At 41.4% G+C, this 23,220-nt stretch overlaps 1 protein-coding gene across 2 annotated transcripts in view; it reads right to left on the reverse strand.

The window, feature by feature from the left end:
* The window catches only part of PCLO (piccolo presynaptic cytomatrix protein), a 548,662-nt gene that overhangs the window by 184,313 nt on the left and 341,129 nt on the right, over positions 1-23,220 (reverse strand). For both annotated transcript variants that reach the window (XM_038373536.2, XM_038373500.2), the window contains exon 9: positions 18,450-18,531. In XM_038373536.2, the coding sequence (XP_038229464.1) occupies positions 18,450-18,531 (82 nt within the window). The remainder of the gene's footprint in view (positions 1-18,449; positions 18,532-23,220) is intronic.

Genomic DNA, 23,220 nt, shown 5'->3' on the forward strand with positions numbered 1-23,220 from the left:
TTAATTTGCAAATTTGACCAGAAGTCAAGAATTATAACATTCAAAAACCAGTCGGAGAACACTTCAACCTTCCTGGACACTCAGCTACAGTCCTAAAAGTGGCAATTCTTCAACAAAAAAACTTCAAAAACAGACTTCAAAAACAATTGGAATTAATTTGCAAACTGGACACCATTCAATTAGGTTTGAATAAAGACTGGGAGTGAATGAGTCATTACACAAACTAAAAACTGGTTTCAGAGTAGCAGCCGTGTTAGTCTGTATTCGCAAAAAGAAAAGGAGTACTTGTGGCACCTTAGAGACTAACAAATTTATTAGAGCATAAGCTTTCGTGAGCTACAGCTCACTTCATCGGATGCATTTGGTGGAAAAAACAGAGGAGAGATTTATATACACACACACAGAGAACATGAAACAATGTGGTGTGTGGTTGCTGGTGAGTATTTGCTTCAGATTGGGGGGCTGTCTGTAAGCAAGGACTGGTCTATCTCCCAAGATCTGAGAGAGCGATGGCTCGTCCTTCAGGATAGGTTGTAGATCCTTGATGATGCGTTGGAGAGGTTTTAGTTGGGGGCTGAAGGTGATGGCTAGTGGCGTTCTGTTGTTTTCTTTGTTGGGCCTGTCCTGTAGTAGGTGACTTCTGGGTACCACACACCACACAACAGAACCACTAACCCAGGAACCTATCCTTGCAACAAAGCCCGTTGCCAACTCTGTCCACATATCTATTCAGGGGATACCATCATAGGGCCTAATCACATCAGCCACACTATCAGAGGCTCGTTCACCTGCGCATCTACCAATGTGATATATGCCATCATGTGCCAGCAATGCCCCTCTGCCATGTACATTGGCCAAACTGGACAGTCTCTACGTAAAAGAATGAATGGACACAAATCAGACGTCAAGAATTATAACATTCAAAAACCAGTTGGAGAACACTTCAATCTCTCTGGTCACTCGATCACAGACCTAAGAGTGGCTATACTTCAACAAAAAAGCTTCAAAAACAGACTCCAACGAGAGACTGCTGAATTGGAATTAATTTGCAAACTGGATACAATTAACTTAGGCTTGAATAGAGACTGGGAATGGATGAGTCATTACACAAAGTAAAACTATTTCCCCATGGTATTTCTCCCTCCCACCCCACCCCCCACTGTTCCTCTGATATTCTTGTTAACTGCTGGAATTAGCCTACCTGCTTGTCACCATGGAAGGTTTTCCTCCTTTCCCCCCCTGCTGTGGGTGATGGCTTATCTTAAGTGATCACTCTCCTTACAGTGTGTATGATAAACCCATTGTTTCATGTTCTCTGTGTGTGTGTATATAAATCTCTCCTCTGTTTTTTCCACCAAATGCATCCGATGAAGTGAGCTGTAGCTCACGAAAGCTTATGCTCTAATAAATTTGTTAGTCTCTAAGGTGCCACAAGTACTCCTTTTCTTTTTGCAAACTAAAAACTATTTCCCCATGCTAATTTTCCCCCTACTGTTGCTCACACCTTCTTGTCAACTGTTTGAAATGGGCCATCCTGATTATCATTACAAAAGTTTTTTTTTTCTCCTGCTGATAATAGCCCACCTTAATGACTCATCTCATTAAGAGTTGGTATGGCAACCCCCATTTTTTCATGTTCTCCGTGTATATATATATCTATATCTTCCTACTGTATTTTCCACTGCATGCATCTGATGAAGTGGGCTTTAGCCCACAAACGCTTATGCTCAAAGAAATGTTAGTCTCTAAGGTGCCACAAGAACTCCTCATTCTTTTTGATGATACAGACTAACACGGCTACCACTCTGATACTTATTTCTGAAAACAGATACTCACAAAAGTCTGAGAAAAGATTACAAAAGTCTAATAAACGAAAGGACTTTTATTTTAGCATGAATTCAAAGCTATAGAAAAAATACAAAAAATGTTGGATTGACTCATCAGTGGTTAGGATCAAACTGCACAATTGGTTCTGTAAAGTAACCAGATGCCTACAATTTAGGTATGACACCAAGGAAATCATGTCACTGGTGTCCTGATGAGCACCAGCACCTCAATGTGAAAATAAATTGCCGCTCTCTTTTTTCCTCCTTTACACCACTGGTGAAACAGACTATGGACCAGATCTTCAAATGTATTTAGGCTCCTAATCTCCACTGATTTCAAAGATTTCACTGGAAGTTAGGAACCTAACTACTTTTTTTGAGGATCTGGGCCTATCTGCCAAACGCTGCTCTCAGTTACACTATACTCCTGGAGTAATTCCACTTTCGGTCAATAGATTTACAACAGTGTAAATGAGACCAGAATTTGGCTCACCATTTTAAAGATTGCCTGGTTGGTGATATGTAGCAAATTTCAAGCATTCTTGCCTCAAAGGATGTAGTAATTGATTGTCCACTTCTTTGAAGACTCCACAGAATCTCTGATTTCAATTAGAAGAGTCAACCCTTCTCTTGAAACAGGGTTTGATACACTAGACTGCAGCAGCATTGACAGTCCCAAAGCAAGAACATAAAAAGACTGCAAAATGGTAAAATCAATGGCATTTTCATGCTGCTAATCAATGGCATTTTCCTATTTTCCAGTTCTTGGAGTCTTGTATTACTTTCTAAAACATACACTTTAGTTCAACCACAAATTATTGGGCTAGATGCAGGAATCATTGGGTGACTGTATAAACTATGTTATGTAGGTCAGATTAGATGGTCATAATGGCCCCTTCTGCATTAAAATTTATGAATTTATCCTCATCAAGAGCCAGATTCTGCCACACTCACATACATTGAGAAGACACAATTCAAGGAATTGTTTTCATGTTGGCCCTATGCTCTGAATTGTTCAAGCTCTCTCTTAATTTCTCGTTGACTTCATGGTATGATCAGAACCTTTACACCTTGCCACAGGGTGGCTCGACCTTTAAGAGAGGTCCAGGCCCAGATTTCACCTGTGTCTGGTTTATTCTCAGATCACATGACTGTAGGCTACAGCAAGGCCAGCTGGGGAGGAAGAAGCAGGATATAAAAGGGAAGTCCAGTCATCCAGTGTGAAGAAAGAGAGCAAGGAGTCTTTCTACTGGGAGACTTGAAGGGAAAGAGTAGAGGATGTTTGGTCTCTCCAGGCAAGGGCTCAAAGGTAAAGACTACACAGAATGCCTCTACCAAGAAGTGAACCCCTGTAATCTAGGAAAAAGACTTGTGAATGATGATACAAGGGGAGAAGCTTGCCACAGTCCTAGTGAGAGGGCTGTAGAGGCTGAAGGAGATGCTTTATAGAATTTGGAAAAGATGGATGAATCAAGCCTGGGTGGAAGAGGTTTCCTTCATGTTTATAATGACTGTGTTAATGTGACTTTATCAAACCAGACCCCAAGAGGGGAGATTTTTTTCCAGGGCTTTAATAGTTTTTGTGCGATTACATCAAAACTAGAAGAGAAAGTGGAGTGACTATGCCTGGTAACCCCTGTACACACACTTTATTAAATCTGCTATATTCCACAGTAATGATCCAAAGCAGCAGGGCATGCAGCAACGGTTCAATGTTTGTAGCAATTACTGAAGAATCTTGCAATGGTTTATTCTTGCTCTGTACCACTGATAATTGCAGTCCAGGCCCAATACTGATGAGCAGAAGCTGAAGCAGTTGTACTGCTGCTAAAATCAACCAAGAGATTACTTTTCTTTTTCCCTTTAAAAAAATCCTGTGCAATGGAAAATTTATAAATTTATAGATGTTTTTTCTCTCTCTTCCGCAATCTAACATTAGCTTTGTTTGACTCTAGAAGTCTCATTACAAGGAACAGGAAAAGCTTACAATATCGTTTTATGGGTCTCCTTGTGCCTATCAGAAATAAAAATAAGATCTTTGCCTGTCAACGTTGCACTGTCTGTAGGGAGCTGCATAAAATCATATAATCTCTTTAGCATTTAGTAGAGAAACACACAGCTCCAGTATATCCATTAGAAAATAAGCAACCCAGAGGTATGGGAAGAATTTCAATGAATGGTGAGGATACTTGTTCTTCCAAACACGTATCAATAACCCATTACATAAATTAAAGCTGGATGCCTTACAGCAGAGAAATACTTACTACTTTAATCCAGTGTGTGTGTGTGTGTGTGTGTGTGTGTGTGTGTGTGAGAGAGAGAGAGAGAGAGAGAGAGAGTTTTCCTACATCTAGATATGACTGAGGATAAAGTTTGCAGGGATTTTTCTCTTAGAAACAGCAAACATTACAGGGCTGCAAACATTCTTGTGTGACTGGTGTGAACACTATCTGATGGGTCGGTGGGGAAAAGGAAAGCCCTATATTTTAGCTATGACTTGTTTACTAATTCATGAATGGCAGGTTCTTGATGCAGAAGCTATGTGCAAATATTGGTCAACTGCTAAACCAAGAAATCTTTTCTCTGGGCTAAATTTTACAAAAATAAAATCATTTGTCTGTCTAATTAGGTGTGCAAAGGCAGGCAAGAAGCAATTAATATGGACAATTGATTTTCAGTGAACACATAGTGGGTATAGGCAAAACATTGGAGGAAAGGGGTATATACGTGGAGAGCAGTAATCTACACTGTGTCAGTAGTAGGTAGATATCTATAGATATCTATGGGATCAGTTTTCCCTGAATGCAGGATGTTTGATCCTTAGGTCAAGATTTTCAAATGCAATTAGTGATCTTGGGCACACAGCTTGAGAAAGGACCCGATTTTCATAAGGTGGGTGGACTGCTCAGCAGGTTAGGCAGGATCCTGGTAACCCTTTACATGCTGAAGGAATTTTACATCATGACACAGGGCACCTTTCTGAATTAAACTGAGTGATCAGCCACAGAAAACATTATAACTTCTCTGCTACGAAGTGTTCAGACTAATTTTCCTTGCAAAGAATCTTTCTAGCTTTCTGCATTTGATATCACAATAGCGATAAAACAACATGACAGTGACATGATGAGTATTTCTGGATAACAGGTCAGGATAAAGTGAAGACAGATTGCACAAGGAAAAAAAATCAGTACCAGTGCTGCAAATGTAATAAAAAAAAGTGATGTGTAATTTTATTTTTTTTAACGTACAGTCTGTGGTATGCTCTAGCTAATGTGACTTTTAAAACCAATGCTGGATTGCCAGGATTGGTACAAATGTTTTCAGGCTTGTGCTCAGGAGAATTAGTTTGAAGCTTTTATAAACTAAATTAGCTACATGAAGATGTTTCCTCAAAACCAGATTAAATCTCTTCAGTTCTCCCATTTTTCTGGCCATAGGCAATTAAACCATAAGATCAGGTCAGCTGGTGTATATCATAATAAAGTCCATTGACTTCTATGGAGCAACATCAATTTACACGAGCTGTGGCTATGGCCCATGCTCTTTTGACTAGTACTTGGAAGGATCACAGAGTACTTCTACATGGGGCTACACATTAGAAACTATTAAAAAACTGTCACAGTTCAAAATTTAGCAGCCTGCTTATTAAGCTTTTTTTTTCTTTTATGAAGCACATTACACCTGACTTGAAGAATTTCATTGTCTGATAACCAATTTTCAAGTAAAGTTTAATGTTTTGGCTTTGACCTGTGGAATCCATAAAAAGTTTGGATTCTGTCTATTTAAGAGACATTGAGATAGCCCATGTGACTTTTAAACCCCCCACACATTGGGAGTTATATTATTCCCTTGTTTAACACAGCCATACTGAGGAGAAGGGAGTTAGAAACATGCCCATCTTCATTTCATACAGGATCCTGAGTCACAACCATGATGTTTGGGGGAGCGCACGGACAGTGCTGAAGACACCTTCCCCTTGGTGAAACTAGACAGAGAATGGGCAGGGAGAGGTAGAGGGTAGATGGAGCCATGGCTCAGTCCAACCACATGCCAGTGCTGGCTGGCTGTACAGAGTAGGGTGTGGCTGCACTGGAAGAAGACATGCCATGAATTACTTTACCATATCAGTGCAAACAGGGAGCCTTGGAGACACAGTGCCTCCTAGTGTTCCCATTTTGGCAGTGCACCTTTGCTGCACCCCTTACTATTGTCTGCATGATACAACCCAAACTAGCCTTTTATTAGCACCTAGAGATTGTTAATAGCTTCAGTAAATATCTATAGACAACATTTGCAAGTATTGATGCCTAAAGGTAGGCTCTTAAATTCATATCTATGTAAAGCACTCTTAGCCCCTGCTCCAATCAAGAATATTTGTTCCTCTGTGTTGCCATTAGTGCAACCTGCAGCAATTAATCTTTATCCTTCTCCATTCATTTTCACTTTTCTCTGCTTGTTCTGTTCTCTCCTCTTCCCCTTCCCTTTCTTTAAGGGGAATATCTAACCCTAATATGTTACAGCCCAATATCTAACCACATTTAAAATTTACTCTGTCTCCAGCTTCTAAAACAGTTCAGTCAAAAGTCACAAAAATATCTTTAGATTTACACTTTTCAAGAGAGTGGAGTTTAGGTTCCATCGAATGAGGTAATAAAATCACATCTCCATTTGTTCAGTGCCCTCTGTCTATTTTGCAAAACTCTTTTCCAACCTAATACGGGAACCATCTCAGCTCACTCCAAGACCAAAATATTAATCAAGTATCATAGAACTTTTAGGAGTCTTAGGTAAGACAAATCTACTATTAAAGACAGACATTAATCTGCTCAACCAAAACATCAGCCACATTCATGGCGTCACTATAAAATTCAATCTTTATTATATATTTAATGCTACAGCAGTTACTTTAAGTAAATCTTTTCTACAAATGTACTTCCCATAGAGGGGAAAACGTAGAATATTTTTGTATTGCTGTTTTATGTGAGTTATGCATGAAAATCATGATTACAAGAAAGATTTATATAACTGACAGCATTTTGGTCTATCAAGGCATGTCCAGTGTATTTTATCAATACCTATATATTTATATCAGGCATATTTTGTGATGCTCCAGTACAGTGCATCTTATTCTAATGTAAGGGGACTGTTGCCCCCTTACTAACATTCAGTGGGGTGTTTTAGTTGCTAGCTCCCAGTACTAAAAAGGGGAAGGGTAGATGGGGAATCAGGACCCTGAGACTGCCAGTCCCTAGGAGCAATGGGGAGAGGCCAATGCTCCAGGTCAGCCTGAATGACAGGGTGGGCAGGCTAATCAGGGAGTCAGGAGGCCAGGGAGGTCCCATCCTCCATGTGAGCTGGAATTGCCTGGGTCAGTCAGAGTGGGGCCGAGCTAAGGAGAAAGCAGGGGCCCAAGCTGAGCTGGGGAGCAGAGCTGTGCCAGATCCAGAGGGACCAGAAAAGCAGCCCAGAGAGAGCAGACCCTGTCTGGGGAGCAGAGCTGCAGCCCTAAAGCCAGAGGCACTGCCCAGAGAAAGCAGACTTGCTCTGGGAGCAGAGCTTTAGCAACCAGAGCCAGAGGAGCCAGAGAAGCAGCCCAGGGAGCTGGAGGCAGAGCAGCAGCCGTGCTGAGGCAGAGTGGAGCTGGAGCAGGGGCTGGAGCAGTCCGGAGCCGGGTGTCATGAGCAGCTGGGGAGAGCAAGGGGGACCCTGGGCAGTGGGCCCAGCACAGGGAGACATCTCAGCCAGGAGGCTCTGCAGGCCAGACTCATGGGGGGATTGGTAACCCCGACTGGGGGGGGGGGCAATGCTGGGAAGAAGGGCCCTGCCACCTAGAGCCTGAGAGCATGTGGCCACCATCAGAGCAAGTGTTCAACCCACAACATCCCTGCAGCATGACCAGGGCCTGAGAAGAAGGCCTGGGACTTACAAGGAACAGACTGTGAACTGCCCTGACGTTCCAGAGATGCTGTTTGTGATGTTTCCTGCCACAGAGCGGGGTGATGTGTTTCCTTTAACCTTTCCCATTTTTCTTATTCTTTTTAAAATTAATTGTTGATTAAATAACTTGCATTTGCTCTAACTTGTATGTAATGGTCAGTGGGTCAGATAAGTGCCCAGTGCAGAGAGAGTACCCTAAAGTGGGGACACCCTAGCCCCTGCCCTAGGTGACCACAGCAGGGTTGACGGTCGAGCCCCCCAGGAATCCTGGGCCCAGCCTTGTTGGGGTTACGAGGACTCTGCCAGACAGGAGAGTGGAAGGGGAGTCCTCAAGGGCAGGGAGGCCACTGGGTAAAGGAAGTGGGAGCGAGGACTCCGATCCTTTTGCTAGTCCACTTCATCGGGGCAGTGCAGAAGCCAGGAAAGTTCCCCACAATAGTGGGACTATTCCCCCGCTTACACTAAGCTCTGCTGAATGGTAAAGAACCACCATGTAATTTATAAAATCTCGCTGCATATTGGACCAAATCCTGAGATCTTCCCTCAGTTTTTATTCAGTTATTTCTCAGGCAAAACTTTGACTTGTGAACTCAGTGGGATTTTGCCTGAGAAAATACTGAGTACGGACTTGAAGTTTTGGCCCATGGTGCAATATAGCTCTTTTAACTAAGGCCATGTTGACACTAGCACTTATATTGGCAAATCATTTGCCACTCAGGGATATAAAAATCCCACCCCCCTGAGCAACGTAAGTTTTGCTGGCATAAGCGTTCATGTGCACAAACTCTCTCCCGCCGGCATAGCTACCGCCATTCATTGAGCTGGTTTTATTATGTCGACGGGAGAGCTCTCTCCCATCGGCATAACGCAGCTCCATGAGCAATCTTACAGCAGCACAGCTGGATCGATACAGGTGTGCCCCTGTAAGTTTGTTAGTGTAGATATGGCCTAAGACTCTGTGCAGCTAGGCTTAGTAGCATATCATATCCTTGTGTCACAGATTCATACAATTGTGGTTGATGTTCTATAGATGAAGGTCATTCATAATTATGATTCAATTTTTTCCATTCACCTAAGCAGCTTTGTCTAATAAACCGAACCAAAGCACACCCTTCTGATCAGCTTGCAGAGGATGGCTTTTGTGAATGGACCACCCTGCCATCTTGGATCTTGCAGAATGTATGCCACATGCCAGCCACCTCTATGGGACCAGAAGATCCACTCAGGGGGGATGTGCATCATTCCAAACTAACATTGTGAAGAATGTACAGGAAAGCTGATCCTGCTAACTGTACTAACACAGTGCAGTGTAGAGGCATAAAGATTTGGCACGGATCCCCCTGTGCCACTGGTGAAATTCTCAAGATCCAGGAAAAACTTGGGAATCTATAAGGCTTGGAAGTTAAAACCCCTGCTTCTTCCATAGCAGGAAGCATTCCTTTCCATGGAGGAATCTGTAGGAAATTCCATGTGCTTCCTTCCCATAGGCTGTTCAATGAGAATGGTCAATATTCTGAGGAACTACATTATGACTCATAGTTCTGTGCAAAGCATTAGAAAATGAACCTGAATTTTAGATAGAAGCTAGGGTGGAGGAACCCCATAATTCCAGTTATTCATCTTTTAATAATTTATTAGTAGTGCTTGGGGAAGTTGCTGCACTGACAGCCCCAGAGACAGAAGTGTGTTGTTCACTTGCAGAACAGTGGGCAGCAACACTTCAAGCTAACCTCAGGCCATCCCACTGGAAGGATTACGTGGTGGTTTGACAGTTTGTTTCTCATACACATTCAATTCTGGGATGCTGGTTAGGTTTGTGGTGATGCAGCAATTCTGCAAAATGGAAATCTGTCCACAGAACTGGACAGGAACCTTCCATTCATTTCACATATGCCAGCATCCAGTCACTATTGATCGAGGCTGTTAAACCCTTTCAGTCGTTATTAACCTAAGCTGGTACCCTTTGCTACTCATTCTCCCGAGCTGTCTGTTCCACCCAAAAAGAAAAGGTTTTAAGATTATTAAGAATTTTTCCGTATTGTAAAGAGAGTGTTGACAAAGGCTTTTTTTTAACTGAGTCAGAACAACATCTCATGGGACTGGATATTCATTTGTAATGTATTCACTCGATTTCTCTCTCTATACACACACGAAATGAACAGCTCTTGTAATAACCTGACTCCTGCAGAAGAAAAATATAATATGAGTTGCATGCATGCTAATTTGCTATTCGGTTTGCTGTTTGGCAAAATGAGCCCCTAATGTACAATTTTTTCTGAAAAGGAAGAAGATCAATTATTTTCCCCACACAATTTGGTTCATTTAAACATGGTACCCTTTGCTAGCCAAATAACTTTGTCATAGTATTGTTTTTCTACACAGAGAAAAATTGACAAAAATGCCAGCCCTTTCTGTAAAGATGACCTATATTAAACCTACTTGTAATTGCCTCCCCAGCCATCACCCAACTGGACGTCTAGTAAGTAGCAAAATAAGAACTTTTAGGAAGAGCAAAAAAGCCCAACATACCAGTCATTGTTCTGTTTTGCTTATCTTAATCTCCTGGCTTTTCACTAGACTTCTCAATCTATACCACCTCTAGGAAAATTATTTATGCATCTTCCAAACTTTGAATAATACTAATACCTAGCTATTGTACATGGCTTTTCAACTGTACATTTCAAAGCACCTTACAAAGGTGATCTGTATCATTATCCCAACTTTACAGATAGGGGAACTGAGGCACAGAGCAGGATTAAAATGATTTGCCAAAGGTCACACAACTGGCCATCAGCAGAGCTATGAACAGAGCCCAGTTCCAGTCCAGGGCTCTATCTACTAGACCACATTTTACCCATGCAGCTTTAGAGAAGAGAAAGACAAGTTCTTTGAAACAGGGACAGCCCTTTTGTTCTGTGCTTGTACAGCCCCTAGCACAATGGGGTCCTGGTCCATGAATGGGGCTGGTAGGTGCTACTACAATACAAATAATCAATAACAGTTCTTTTCAGAAGTGGCCACTGATTTGGGGCATCTCAGTTTTTGCATATCCAGTCTGAGCCCCCAGGCTTGATTTTCCCCACCTTGAACTTCATTTGGAGCAGTTCAGTGGGTGATCCATGTTCCAGGGACAGTTGATGGTAGAAGAACATGAGGCAAAACAAGAAAATCTTGGATGGATGATGTGGTATCCTGGGTGGATGAAAAGGACTATTCCTTCACAATGAGATTAGCAGAGGATTATACAGAATGGGCTACCATGGCTGCAAATCTCCAGTAATGGAGATGCCATAAAAAGAAGAACTTCCTAAGGTCAGCTTGACCTCCCTTATTGTGGATCACTTAATGTTTGCAGTAAAATAAATTGTCTCCAACAGATCATACAACTGTATTTTTTGAAGGCTAAGGAAATTTCCACAGAAAAACCTTAGCTGAAGTGCCCTTAAGGTGACAAGAGTGCATGGATGAGTTGAGTGCATATTACCTGTCAAGAATATTAGAGTTTAAAAACACAGAAGCTCAGGAAAGGCAGAATTAGCATTGCACATGTCAAATAAGGCACCCAGGCTACTACTACTACCTCAGTTACACCTATGCAATTTAATTTAACTCATTGAGGTTGCATGGGCATAATGAGGGCTGTCTTTGTCCTAGTGTCCTTAAAATTCAGGACTAGTTTTAGGACTGGAAATCTATTTCTCTTTTACTTGTGCCTAAGGATTTCACAGTAAGTATTGATCTGTGAGCTGTTGCACAAGAACCCCACTCACTGGCCATTCCTCAATGCTATTCACCAGTGCTAAAACTACAGTGTCATGCTGATGCAGTGTTAGAAACAGCTACATTAGGGGTTTTCCCCACTAGCCTTTAGTGAATCTTGAAAAAAAACCCCACAGTTATTCCAGATTGGCCTGATTTTCATAAGTGCTGAGCAGTGAGCACAACTCAGACTGACTGCCACAGGAATTGTGGACCCTCAGCTTATTGAATCAAATAAGCTTCATACTCATTCATTTACAAATAAATTTAGAAGCCCAGTGAACAGCTAGGTACATTTCATATGCTCTAGTTCAAACAGGAATCAACTCAAAAAAGATCTATGGCCTGTATTATACAGGGGATCAGACTAGATGGTCACAATAGTCCCTTTTGGCTTGGAATCTATGATGCAGGATAGTCATATTTTCTTGATGGACAACACAATTTGAAGACTTAGCTGCATGGACTTGTAATCAGATTTATTTTCTGTTCTATTCTATTCTATATAGTTCTTATGATGCCCTATCACTGTAGTATCTGAGCACTTTCTAGCAGTGCATTAAGTAATATAACAAACATCTGCTTAGGTTCATTAAATGACCCAGCCGCACCTTCCCTCACCACTTGCAATGGTGAATTCACAGGATGATCCCGGCCACGTAAATCTGTATTCGTTTCCATTCCCCTCATGTTTACTTGCTTTTCACTTCGCTCAGAAAGGGAAGAAGTCCATGAGCCGGGATCATCATTGCTTAGGGGTAAACCCTTCCCCTCACCTGTGTGTGTCTTTGTGCGTGAACAGGGAGAGCTTGTGTGCTGGTCTCTGGGGAAGGGTAGGATCATCTCCGGTCCCCAGGGTATTGGGCCCATAAAAACAGGGGAACCCCACATACACTCCAGGATGGAGGCAGCTGTCCCTATGTGAAGGGTGAACTCAAAGCCAGGCATAAGCAGATTAAGCAATTGCTAAGGGCTTCGAGAAGCTCAAGTGGGCCCCCATTCGCTTTTTTAGTATGGGGGGGGGAAATTATTCCTGCTTAGGACCCCCAATGGGCTAGCACCAGCTCTGGGTGAAGCATCGGGAACAAGTTATATCCCATTCCCTTATCTTCATGGCCACCACCCCAGCTAAACCTGGACTGTACCGGTGTTCCATGCACTCGTTATCTGACTGGTAATAGTTCCTTATGTTCACTGCACGTCTGCATTTTAATCTATGGTTTTGTTGTCAGAATGGACTTGAAGCTGAAATAACCCAAAATAGATACACTAGGAAAAAGTCCAGCAATGTAGGCTTGATATATAAAAATTGTGTTAAATCCACCCCCATCTCCCTGAATAAATGCCCAGTAAATTTGCTCTGCTTGGGGTTTTAGGTCTGATTTTGATGGCAGGGGAGGGGAAGGAGAGAGAAGTTAACCCCTCAAACTATAAGTAGGGTTCAAAGCATCTCTGAAGCCTCTTTGCAGCCATGTCTAGCCCAGTCCCTCCTGCATATGGTTTCTTGAACACTAGATCTGCAGAAGTCACGATCCAGAGGCCTAGCCTTTGCCCAGAACTAACTAGCATATTCAGTGCAGACTCCTCCCTGTACCACTGCTCTGCTTGCACACAAAGGGGCACCAGGGAGGGTGTTCTACAGCAGAGACAGCCTTGCAACTAACAGGTGCTTTTTGCCCAGCAGAGACAGAACTGGAAAGATGACATCTTGACACCATACATTTGGGAAAGGAGCATTGCTTCTGGCACCGTAATTCAGTCCCACATGATGATACGCTGCAGCCATGGGCTACCCCATACTTGGATGTAACCAGATGTGCACAGCTATTGAGATTTCCTGCCATGCTGAGCCTTCATCCTGCATGAGAAAGGGTCTTGTGACCAGGAGAAGGAAGACAATGTGTGTGTGTCGTTCTTGCAACATTTGCAGCAGCTACTGGCAGTGCCCTTATTGTCTCACACAGCCACCCCTGCCCTCTTTTATTCCAGCTGTAACCGTTCCACTTTAAACACCAGAAGAGAAAATGCTAGCATGCTAAAATGACAGGTTTCAGAGTAGCAGCCGTGTTAGTCTGTATTCGCAAAAAGAAAAGGAGTACTTGTGGCACCTTAGAGACTAACAAATTTAAAAAATGCTGAAATGAACTCTCTTGCTGGCTGTGGCCAAGGACCGATAAGCGACAAGTAGACTTTGAGTGAAAACAAGCAGTGTGTTTCTGGATCATTAAATGCTGCTGCTGCTACATTATCATTCTCTGATCACTGCCATCATTGCTTTGGCATCTGAGCTGCATAATGATGCCAATTCCTTCCAAATGTATTGAAAACTATTAATGAATCTTTGCAGACAAAACCCTTCGGCAATTTATTCAGGCCTAGCAGTAAAAGGATGGTTGCTGGGCTTTGGCAAATGCGTTGAGGACATTTTGTACTATAAACCTTCCTGCAGTACAGAGAAGAGCTGAGAGCTCTAGGGCATGGTGAGTGATGCAGAAAAAGAGGGGCAGTTAGGAAAGTTCCATTCAGTTTTCCTACAGAGCAGTCGCACTCCAATCTTAGTAGCCTCTCACAGGACTGAAAACTAATTGATCGTTAGGGGTCCAGTCCTTCATTCCATCAGCCAATAGCGTATGGGGCCAGTTTTAGTAAGGCATGCAACAACTCCCTTGTATGCTTTAGGCAATCCAAAATGGCATCCTCTGTGCAGGAATAGCTTGCACATATGGCATGTTCAGGATCATGCTCTGTGGAGGATGCCACTGCCACAGGAATTGTGAACCCTTGGCTTAATTAATCAAAAAAGCTTCATGCTCAATCATTTACAAATAAATTTAGAAGCCCAGTAAACAGCTAGATATATTCCATATGCTCTAGTTCAAACAGGAATCAACTCAGAAAAGACCTATGGCCTGTGTTATACAGGGGACCAGACTAGATGGTCACAATAGTCCCTTATGGCTTGGACTCTATGATGCAGGATAGTCATATTTTCTTGATAGACAACACGATTTGAAGACTTAGCTGCATGGACTTGTGATAAGATTTGCATTCTATTCCATTCTATATAGTCCTTATGCTGCCCTATCACTGTAGTATCTGAGCACTTTTCTGAAGGCCAGACAGAACCATCCTGGGAGCTGGATCCCAGGCCAGTTGGACAACGCATAACTGGTCAGGCACAAAGTCCATGAAGTTCATGCCTTGCATACTGAGATGGCATGCCCCTGCCTTCAGCATCTCACTCTCCTGGTGAAATCTGTGGGAAACTTTTGGGTGTGCACCGAGACAGCCTAAGGCATAGGCTCGACAGGCTCTCAACTCTGGAAGTAATGTGAGTGTTGTATTCTCTACTTTCATTTTAAAAAAGATTGTGTGCTAGGTATGCAGCATCACTTCAGACTCTTCAAAATGGATTTAAACAGGTCTGAGACTATTAATATTTAACATTTATAGCCTCTATTAGCTTCAACTGAGTCACTGCTCCGTTGTGCTAGACACTGTACAAATGTATAATAACTGAACATCTGTGCCCCAAATAGCTTACAGATTTAGCTGATCACATCATCTGACTGGCTGAATATTCTGACACCTCTTCTTTTTTTTGTTTTTAAATGAGGAGATGCCATGTTATATAGAGGATCATCCAATTATCTTGCTGCTGTGCCACCTCTGCTGTGGTGGGGCTGGTGGGCTTTCTAAGACATGTATTAATTAATTATTAATTAACTATTACACTTTTAAATGATCTGGAACTGTATAAAAGATTTCTAAGGTCTCCTCTGCCTCTTGTATTATAAACACAGCTTCATTCACTGTTTGGGTGATAACTAGAACTGGTCACCGGTTTGTTGGTATTGGTTGGTCAAACAATTTATTTTTATAATAGCAAATACGAGCTGGGGAATGTGGCTTCTGGGAGAGACCACCCAAGATCATAAAACCCCAGCAGAAAACTCTGCATGTTTAAATTGGTAGCATTTCTACCAGTTTTCCTTCTCAGAAGAGCAGGGCGAGGGAAGGCTGGCATGAAAAGGAGGCCCAAAATTCCATTTACCTCAAAGATATGTGAGGAATGAAATATGCAAATCCCAAGCCTTCAAATGTTTTCCTGCCTACCTCCTCCACTGTGAAGCCCACCATTTAACAAGTCAGCAGTCTCCCTGGCTCTAAACACTGTGGAGTGGCAGTTCCCCAGACATCTCTGGGGGTAGGAGGGAATATAATCAAGAGTCACTCCTCTCCCCTTTTCTCCGTTTGGGAACTTAGCCTTTCTACCACATTATGCTCTGTTTCCCAGTAGATGTAACTCAGGGACAGCAATCCTTCATAGGGCTAGATTCTCAAGGGGGCTCAAGAGCCAGCCACTCCCAGCGTAACACCGATGGATAGATGTTCAAAGGGCATGAAGCGTTCACCTAACATACTGAACTGTTCTGAAAATCTGGCCCCAGTTTTGGTGGCTAGGTCTCTGTGTGACACATCTACAGACAATAGCTTCTCCCAGAGGGGAAGGGCCCCATGTCAGGAAGTGACTGGGGGGAAGTTTAGGGTGTGTTCTTCCAACCTGAGGGAGAAAGTGAAGCTATCGTGTACCAGTAGGTACCGGCAGCACCAGGAGAGGTACCTCTGAATTCTCTTCCAGTAATATATTCTTACATCATTCTGTTGTTTACTGAGCTCATTCCTGTATCACTATTCTGGGGACTCTGTCTGCTTGTGCTAACCCACCAATAGGGAGCCCATGAGACCATGTACAATACACACAAATATTTTTAAATACTGATTCCCATAGGCAAGTTGTACCATTCTTAATGGTGATTTCTCTTGTGACTGGCAAGTGCACACTATTTGGCACATTATCACAGTGGCTGAAGGGGAGCCTGAGAAAAATAACTCTATATACTGAGAGTATCAGAAGGTGAAGAGGAATTAAATATACAGGGCTTGATTTTCTATCACTTCTCATCCTGCATGGTGATTTACATTTGTGCACAGTGGGTGTGAAATGCTGCCATTGGTGTGAGCCAGTGGAGGATTCAGGTTAGGCAGCAGTTTACATTCTGTAAATAACAGCACACAACAGTGGTGAGAGAATCAGGCCCTCTTCAAAAAAACCCCCTAGGTAACTAGTTTCATGCGGCTATAATTCCACCTGCTCTTCAGAAAGAGAACAGCTTGGATCTCAGCATTATTCATTTCCCCGCAGGGCAAGAATCACGAGGAGGATTACAAGTAACTCCCATTGACTTCAGAAGCCCAGGGCTGTACAAAGGGTATGAACTGTCTTTTTAAACTCTTCAGTCTGGGATAGTGGGAGAGCTAGTATTTTAAATTAATTAGGGGGTGCAATATCTGTTTTGTAGAAGTTAATGCCAAGGGAGTACATAGAGAGAAAACTGCTGCAACGCCTTGTGAAAGAGCAAAGGGAGTGAAAGAGCTGCTTGCAGGAGACTTGAACTTACTAAATGAGCCAACCAGAAATACCTGGACCAGGGAAGGAACTTCGAGCAGCTGGTTCCTTCTAAGAGCCCTGAAGCAGTTCTCGAAGCGGGAGCTGACTCTGGGATGTCTGTAAGAGAGTCAGCTCCGAGCAAGACAGAGGCAAGCCAAAGCCCAGAATGGGGCACCTCCTAAGAACTGATAAAAGGACCCTGTGAACACCAGGCTCTGAGGTAAAAGCTGTGCCCTGGGATGGACTTTGAGTGATTGGATGAGCAAATGTGTAGGAGTCTGTTTAAAAGAGCCTGGAAGAGGGAGGATAAAAATCAGGGCAGTATAGAGGCACCCCAGCCACAAGGGGGCACATGACAGTGCCCCTCTTGTTTACATGCCTGAAAGACAGGGGGAGGATGTGAGAAAATAATTGAGATTTTCGGCAAAAAATGCTGGGAAAGCAATATATAGCAATGCAACGGAACATGATGCTACTTCCCATTAAATGCTGGAGGGGAAACAAGTGGTTGGCAACAAGTAATTACTTCCAGATAGAAGTGGATTTTGACATATGCTATTAGAATTTTCAATAGTAGTTAAAAGAAAGTCTGATTGTTCTGCAGCAAAACCACAAAAGCCTAAATTACACACCACTGACAGAATATAAATAGCATGCATCTCCACAGAAAAACACTTACTTCCTAATCAATACACTCTCTTGTTAAAAAAATGTACAATTCTGAAAAACAACAAACAGACCTAGCACCTATTAGCTCTTGATATATAAGGTGTTTTACACTCTGACATAGAAGAATTGTACTGCAGCACTGGTCCTGATTCACCAGCTGTAGGGTGTGTAATAGGATACAAAATAACACATATCCGCTCTCAGCTGATCTCTTTCACTCTCTCTACACATACACACTCACATTGTGAAGGGATGACGAGGGAGAAAAGCTCCTGCAGAATATAAGAGAAAGCAGGTTTTTCTATAGGTTTTTTAACTATCTGATATAATTTAATAAAGAATTATACTGCTTCTCTGGGGTAGTTCCAGAAACTCTACAGTAAGGGCAGAATTCTTCATAAAATTCTGCAAGTTTTGAATTTTTACACAAGCCTATTCAATTTCTTTAGATCTTTAGGGCTTCATCCCTATTAAATTCTATATGAGATTGTCATATGAAGAGGACAGACATATAGAGAGTGACAGACATACAGCCTCCTGGTATATCTCACTAATATAGCCAACTTGCTTATGTGTTTTCAGTATCAAATTGTTTACAGTAATTTGTCTATTTTTAACAAAGTCTCATGACCACTTCTGTAGGTCACCGTTTTCTGTTATCACTAAAAACATATAAGATGAGCAGTACATTTCCTGCCACACAGGACTGAGCAACCATCATTAGCATTGCAAACCATGTGCATGCTACTTAATAAGCATTCTAATAAAACCAGGTGTATATTTTGTTTGGGTTTTATTATTTTTACCTGATACAGTGTGATCCTTTGGGTCTCTCAGTAGTTTGAGTCTTGCATGCGGGAAAATGTACTGAAGAGGCTTCCCATTTATCTGAGGAACATAAAACATGAAAAGGCACATGAGTGTTTAGGCATTACTTCCATATTACTAGAGTAATTTTAAGGCCAGTTTTAGTTTTGGTTTAATTTCCTAGGGACTTAAAATTGTCTACTTTGTTCTATCACATCCACTAATGGAAGCCATAACGCAGCGTGACCGTTGATCCTTTGACCATGGGATTTGTATAATGCATAAGGAGAGAGTTGGAATGCAAACAGGCCTAAGATGAAGGTGTGGATATATGTATAAAGCTCCATGAGGTATTGCTTTGGTCTCACCAAAAATACACATTGTGAATGAATCTCTCCCCATCTTAGGCATTGCTAACATACTCCTCACCATAGTTCAATAAACAAAGCACAAGTTATATAGTCAGATAGGGGCTCTTACTCTTTTTCACTCTCATCTATAAGCACATATTTTATTTCCTCTCTTGCCTGAACCTCAACTTCTTTTTTAATTCCATTAGTTAATCCTTTAAGATTGATGTTTTCAAAGAAAGATGCCCAACCCCCATTGACTGTCAAGATTTAAAGTTCCTTTGAAAATCCCAGCCTAAAACTTTTAGGAATATGATTTATATGAAGATGTGTGACAGCCGCCATTTTGGCAGACAGCATGGAGCTGAAAGCATGAGTCTCTACAACTTGTGCTACAGTGCTATACAGCCCCTCTGGACCAGGCATTGGGAGGGACATGAAACATACACTGACCAGAGGGTTACAGATGCTTTCTGTCTGTCCCTGCAGAAAGGGCCCTGTGGAAAGACTGATGCACAACTATGCCTATGACACTTTCACCCCAGTTTGTCCCCCACTTTCATCTTTCAGTGTTAGAACAGAATCCACAATCTCCCTGCCTTTTATTTTCTATGATCACCAATTGCACATGTGGAGTTTAAGCCACTTCCTTGTGAGCTTAGGTATAAAAGGTAGAGTTAGGAAACTATTTTGCAGCTGTATCTCAAAATGACAAATCTGTTTGCAATGGATTTCCTGCCGGGCTCACATATTCTTCTGTTAGATAAGACTTTTAAAAACAGATGATCATATCACAATGGGTCAGCATACAAGCAGTAATGCAATTTTCAGTAGTTTATTTAATAACAATTTAATAATAATTCCACCGGACCTCACTGCCTCTGATTTAATTTACTGGTCGAGTCACAACAATCCTATTTTGTCTTGCTTCAATTAGTGATTATGATCAAACTGAAATTATGTGCAATGGGAGCTCATCTTGATTTCTTTTGAAGATTTCTGAGGTAAATTGCTATTCTATTTTCATATTTACTCATTTATTATATCTATCTACAGTGGTCACCCTTCAGAAGTGTCTACTGCCTTGAGGATATTATTGGTTCTGTTAGTATACCTCATACCAAGTATAAAGAATCTCTCACAAATTAGAATCATTTAAACTAGAAGACATTTTAAATGTGACCCTTGTTCGTACAAATTGGAAAGGGCAAGTTTTATAGCTTACACAAATGAGTACTAGAAAGGTCCTTGATTAAAGTGGCATGTAGAGGCTTCAACAGCCATTGTACTAGATACTTTACTAACACAGTCCCTGCCCCAAAGAGTTTATAATATAAATACACAACACACACAAGGTGGGAGGCGAAACAGAGAGGTGATGTTACATGCCTAAATTCACACAGGTCAGTAGCAGAGGTTAGAAGGAAAATTAGATCATATCTCCTATCCTAGTTTAGACTGTGCTAGCTCTACAGAATTGAACTACTGTCCCCATTGAAGTCAGTAACCAAATTACCTGTGATTTCAGTGGTATGGTTTTGCACAAGTTACTTTATCCTGTTTTGCCTCATGAAATCACCTGTGAAACTGGAGTTTTAAATAAAAGCTAATTAAGGGGTATCCCATGAGTTTAACAGTGCACATGAGCACTACAGAACAAGTCAAAACTGACTGCAGAGACTGTATGCAGAATCTACTTACTTACATTGGAATTTTGCAAGGACATGGGGCTCTATCGTGTCGACTGTTGCTCAAAGTAGTATGGGATTTTAATGAACACAAGTGGTCTGAATCTTGGTTTTAATTAACATTATTAGCAAAATATAGCAAGTAACATTATTATTAAACTAATCTATTTGAAATCTTACAGAAGTTGGTTAACTGCAATTATATTGTCTGAATGCTACACTGAATCATTTTTATAGGTATATATCTACTGGAGTATTAAAATAAAATTAAGGTAAAATAATAGTCAAAGAAGTGCTATAAGCACATTGGGCCAGATCTTTAGCTGGGATAAATCAACATAGCTCCATTTTTATCAACAGAGTTATGTCAATTTATCACAGGTGAGGTTCTGGCCTATAAATTGCAAATTCCAATATATTTTTTTTATCTTCATTTTTTGGATATATAATAATCCCAAAAATATACACCACCGTATTTCATGTTTCACTGATAGGCATATCAGAGAAAATAGATCGGCACTAGCATTACTCTGTTGCTCTCTCATTACTTCCACTTCCAGACTTTTATGATCAGTGTAAAGCTTGGTAATAAATACGCTTATGAATAAAAGTATTAGAGTTTATTGGCATCCACGTCTTCATAGTCTCCTTTATTGTTGGTGGGAAAGAGTGCTTAAACTGAAGATTATATTAGGCTGTTAGCTGCAGAACAGTATGTGTCAGAGCTGAGAGAAAAGAGGAAGAAAAATGAATGGCAAAAATGTTGCTGAAAATAGATAATGCTAGTGGGAATGGTTATGTCATCTCTGATCATCGGGGGTGTTTTTACATCAACCAGTCGTTCATGTGCATTTCTATAAAGTATATTCATCTATTACAAACGGACAATGTAGAACACAAGCATGGTAAGATTGCCATTTGTTCACACATTCTCTTCCTGGTAATTCATTTAAGGTGAACTCCATTCCACCTGCATAAAGCCTGAATGTTGGGGCTTCAGATCTGATTTGTTTCTCAGTTACTCTGGCATAAACAAGGCGTGACTCCACATGCCAGTATAAATCTGTTGATTAGTTCTGTTGACCTCCTCCTCTATTAAGAACCATTGCCTTCAACAGAAGTTCTGTCTGAGTCACGTGTACAGGATCAGGCCAACTGCAAACTGAAGGTCACATCAGCTTCATCCCATCGGTCAGATGTGGGAGAAGCAACACAGGTAGTATGCCATTTCTAGAACACCTCTTACTGCTAAGTAGAATTCTAGAACATTCGGGAATGGAGGTTGTTCGTAACTCTGAAGTGTTCGTATCTCTGAACAAAACATTATGGTTGTTCTTTCAAAAGTTTACAACTGAACATTGACAACATAACCTTTAAACTTTTCTATGCAGAAGAAAAATGAGGCTTGTAACCATCTTAATTTAAATGAAACAAGTACAAAAACAGTTTCTTTACCTTGTCAAATCTTTTTTTAAACTTTGTCTATTTTTTTTAGTAGTTTACATTTAACACAGTTCTGTATTTTATTTGCTCTTTTTTTGGTCTCTGCTGCTGCCTGATTGCGTACTTCTGGTTCCAAATGAGGTGTGTGTTTGACCAATCATTTGTAATTCTGGTGTTGTAACCCTGAGGTTTTATTGTACCTTAGGGTTTTGTCTAACCCTGCAAAAGCATCTGTCTGGGACTTTAACAGGTAAGTTAACTCTGGCCCTATCTACATTATTTTACTCTCTTTTCCCCTCTGTGATGTGAAACCTCTGAGTGGGAATTCAGGGCCTGTATATGGCAGAAGCCACAGTATCAAGAGACTACAGAAGACCAGTCATAGGTTCTCCATGCAAACAGCCATGTGCCTCCTTTGATTTCAACAGATTTCAGAAAAGACCTTAAACTGCTATTGTCACTTTAAGAGGACCTGCCTGGTGTGAAAGTTTTACAAAGGCAGAATTGGAAAGAACTCCAAAAATACAAGCTCACAAAGTCTCCTGTCCCATTCATGAGAGCAGCCCAGGTAAGGGTAAAAAATATCATTAAGTAGTCATCAGTGAGGAAATGTCAACATGTTATGTATTCTCCGTCTTTCAGCATGTGCAATAGAGCTGGGTGACGGAAAAGATCAGTAATTGTTTGCCAAATAACGTAAAGGAAATATCTTGACCTATAATGAAGTGGTTACTGATGATTCATCTTATGTTGGGTTGATGATGAGATTTTAAAATTTATCGTGGCAAATTTGTCATCAGATTTCCAAGCAATTGTAAAAGAAAGAAATTCAAGGGCAATTTACCCCCCAAAAGATGAAATTTTTTGAGTCTAAATTAAGCAGTAGCTATCACTATGGAACAAGCATTGCCTATTTTATGTGTCTCATGGAGCCTGCTATCGCCAATATCATAATCCCGTCACACTTGATGGCCCATGTCAGAGCCACCTTTCTTTCAGGTGAAGAAGGCTGGACCAGCAATTCTGCTCCAAAAGCATTTGATCCAACAGTCACTTAAATCAAGATGTGTATTTCATTGTCTTCTAAGGGAGTTGGATTAGCCCATGGAGCAACATACAACAGATATTCCCCTGGGGCTGAACTAATGGCCTTTGAAGTGCTGGTATCACTTGGGAAGTGGGAGGTCAACATTTGAAATGTCTCTTGCATGGTACTACAGAGCACTGCCTCCCTTCTAATGAGACTTTGAGTTCTTAGATAACTGATTTCTCATTACTTTCTCAGATGC

This window comes from Dermochelys coriacea, chromosome 1, assembly GCF_009764565.3.
Source record: "Dermochelys coriacea isolate rDerCor1 chromosome 1, rDerCor1.pri.v4, whole genome shotgun sequence".
NCBI lineage: Eukaryota > Metazoa > Chordata > Testudines > Dermochelyidae > Dermochelys > Dermochelys coriacea.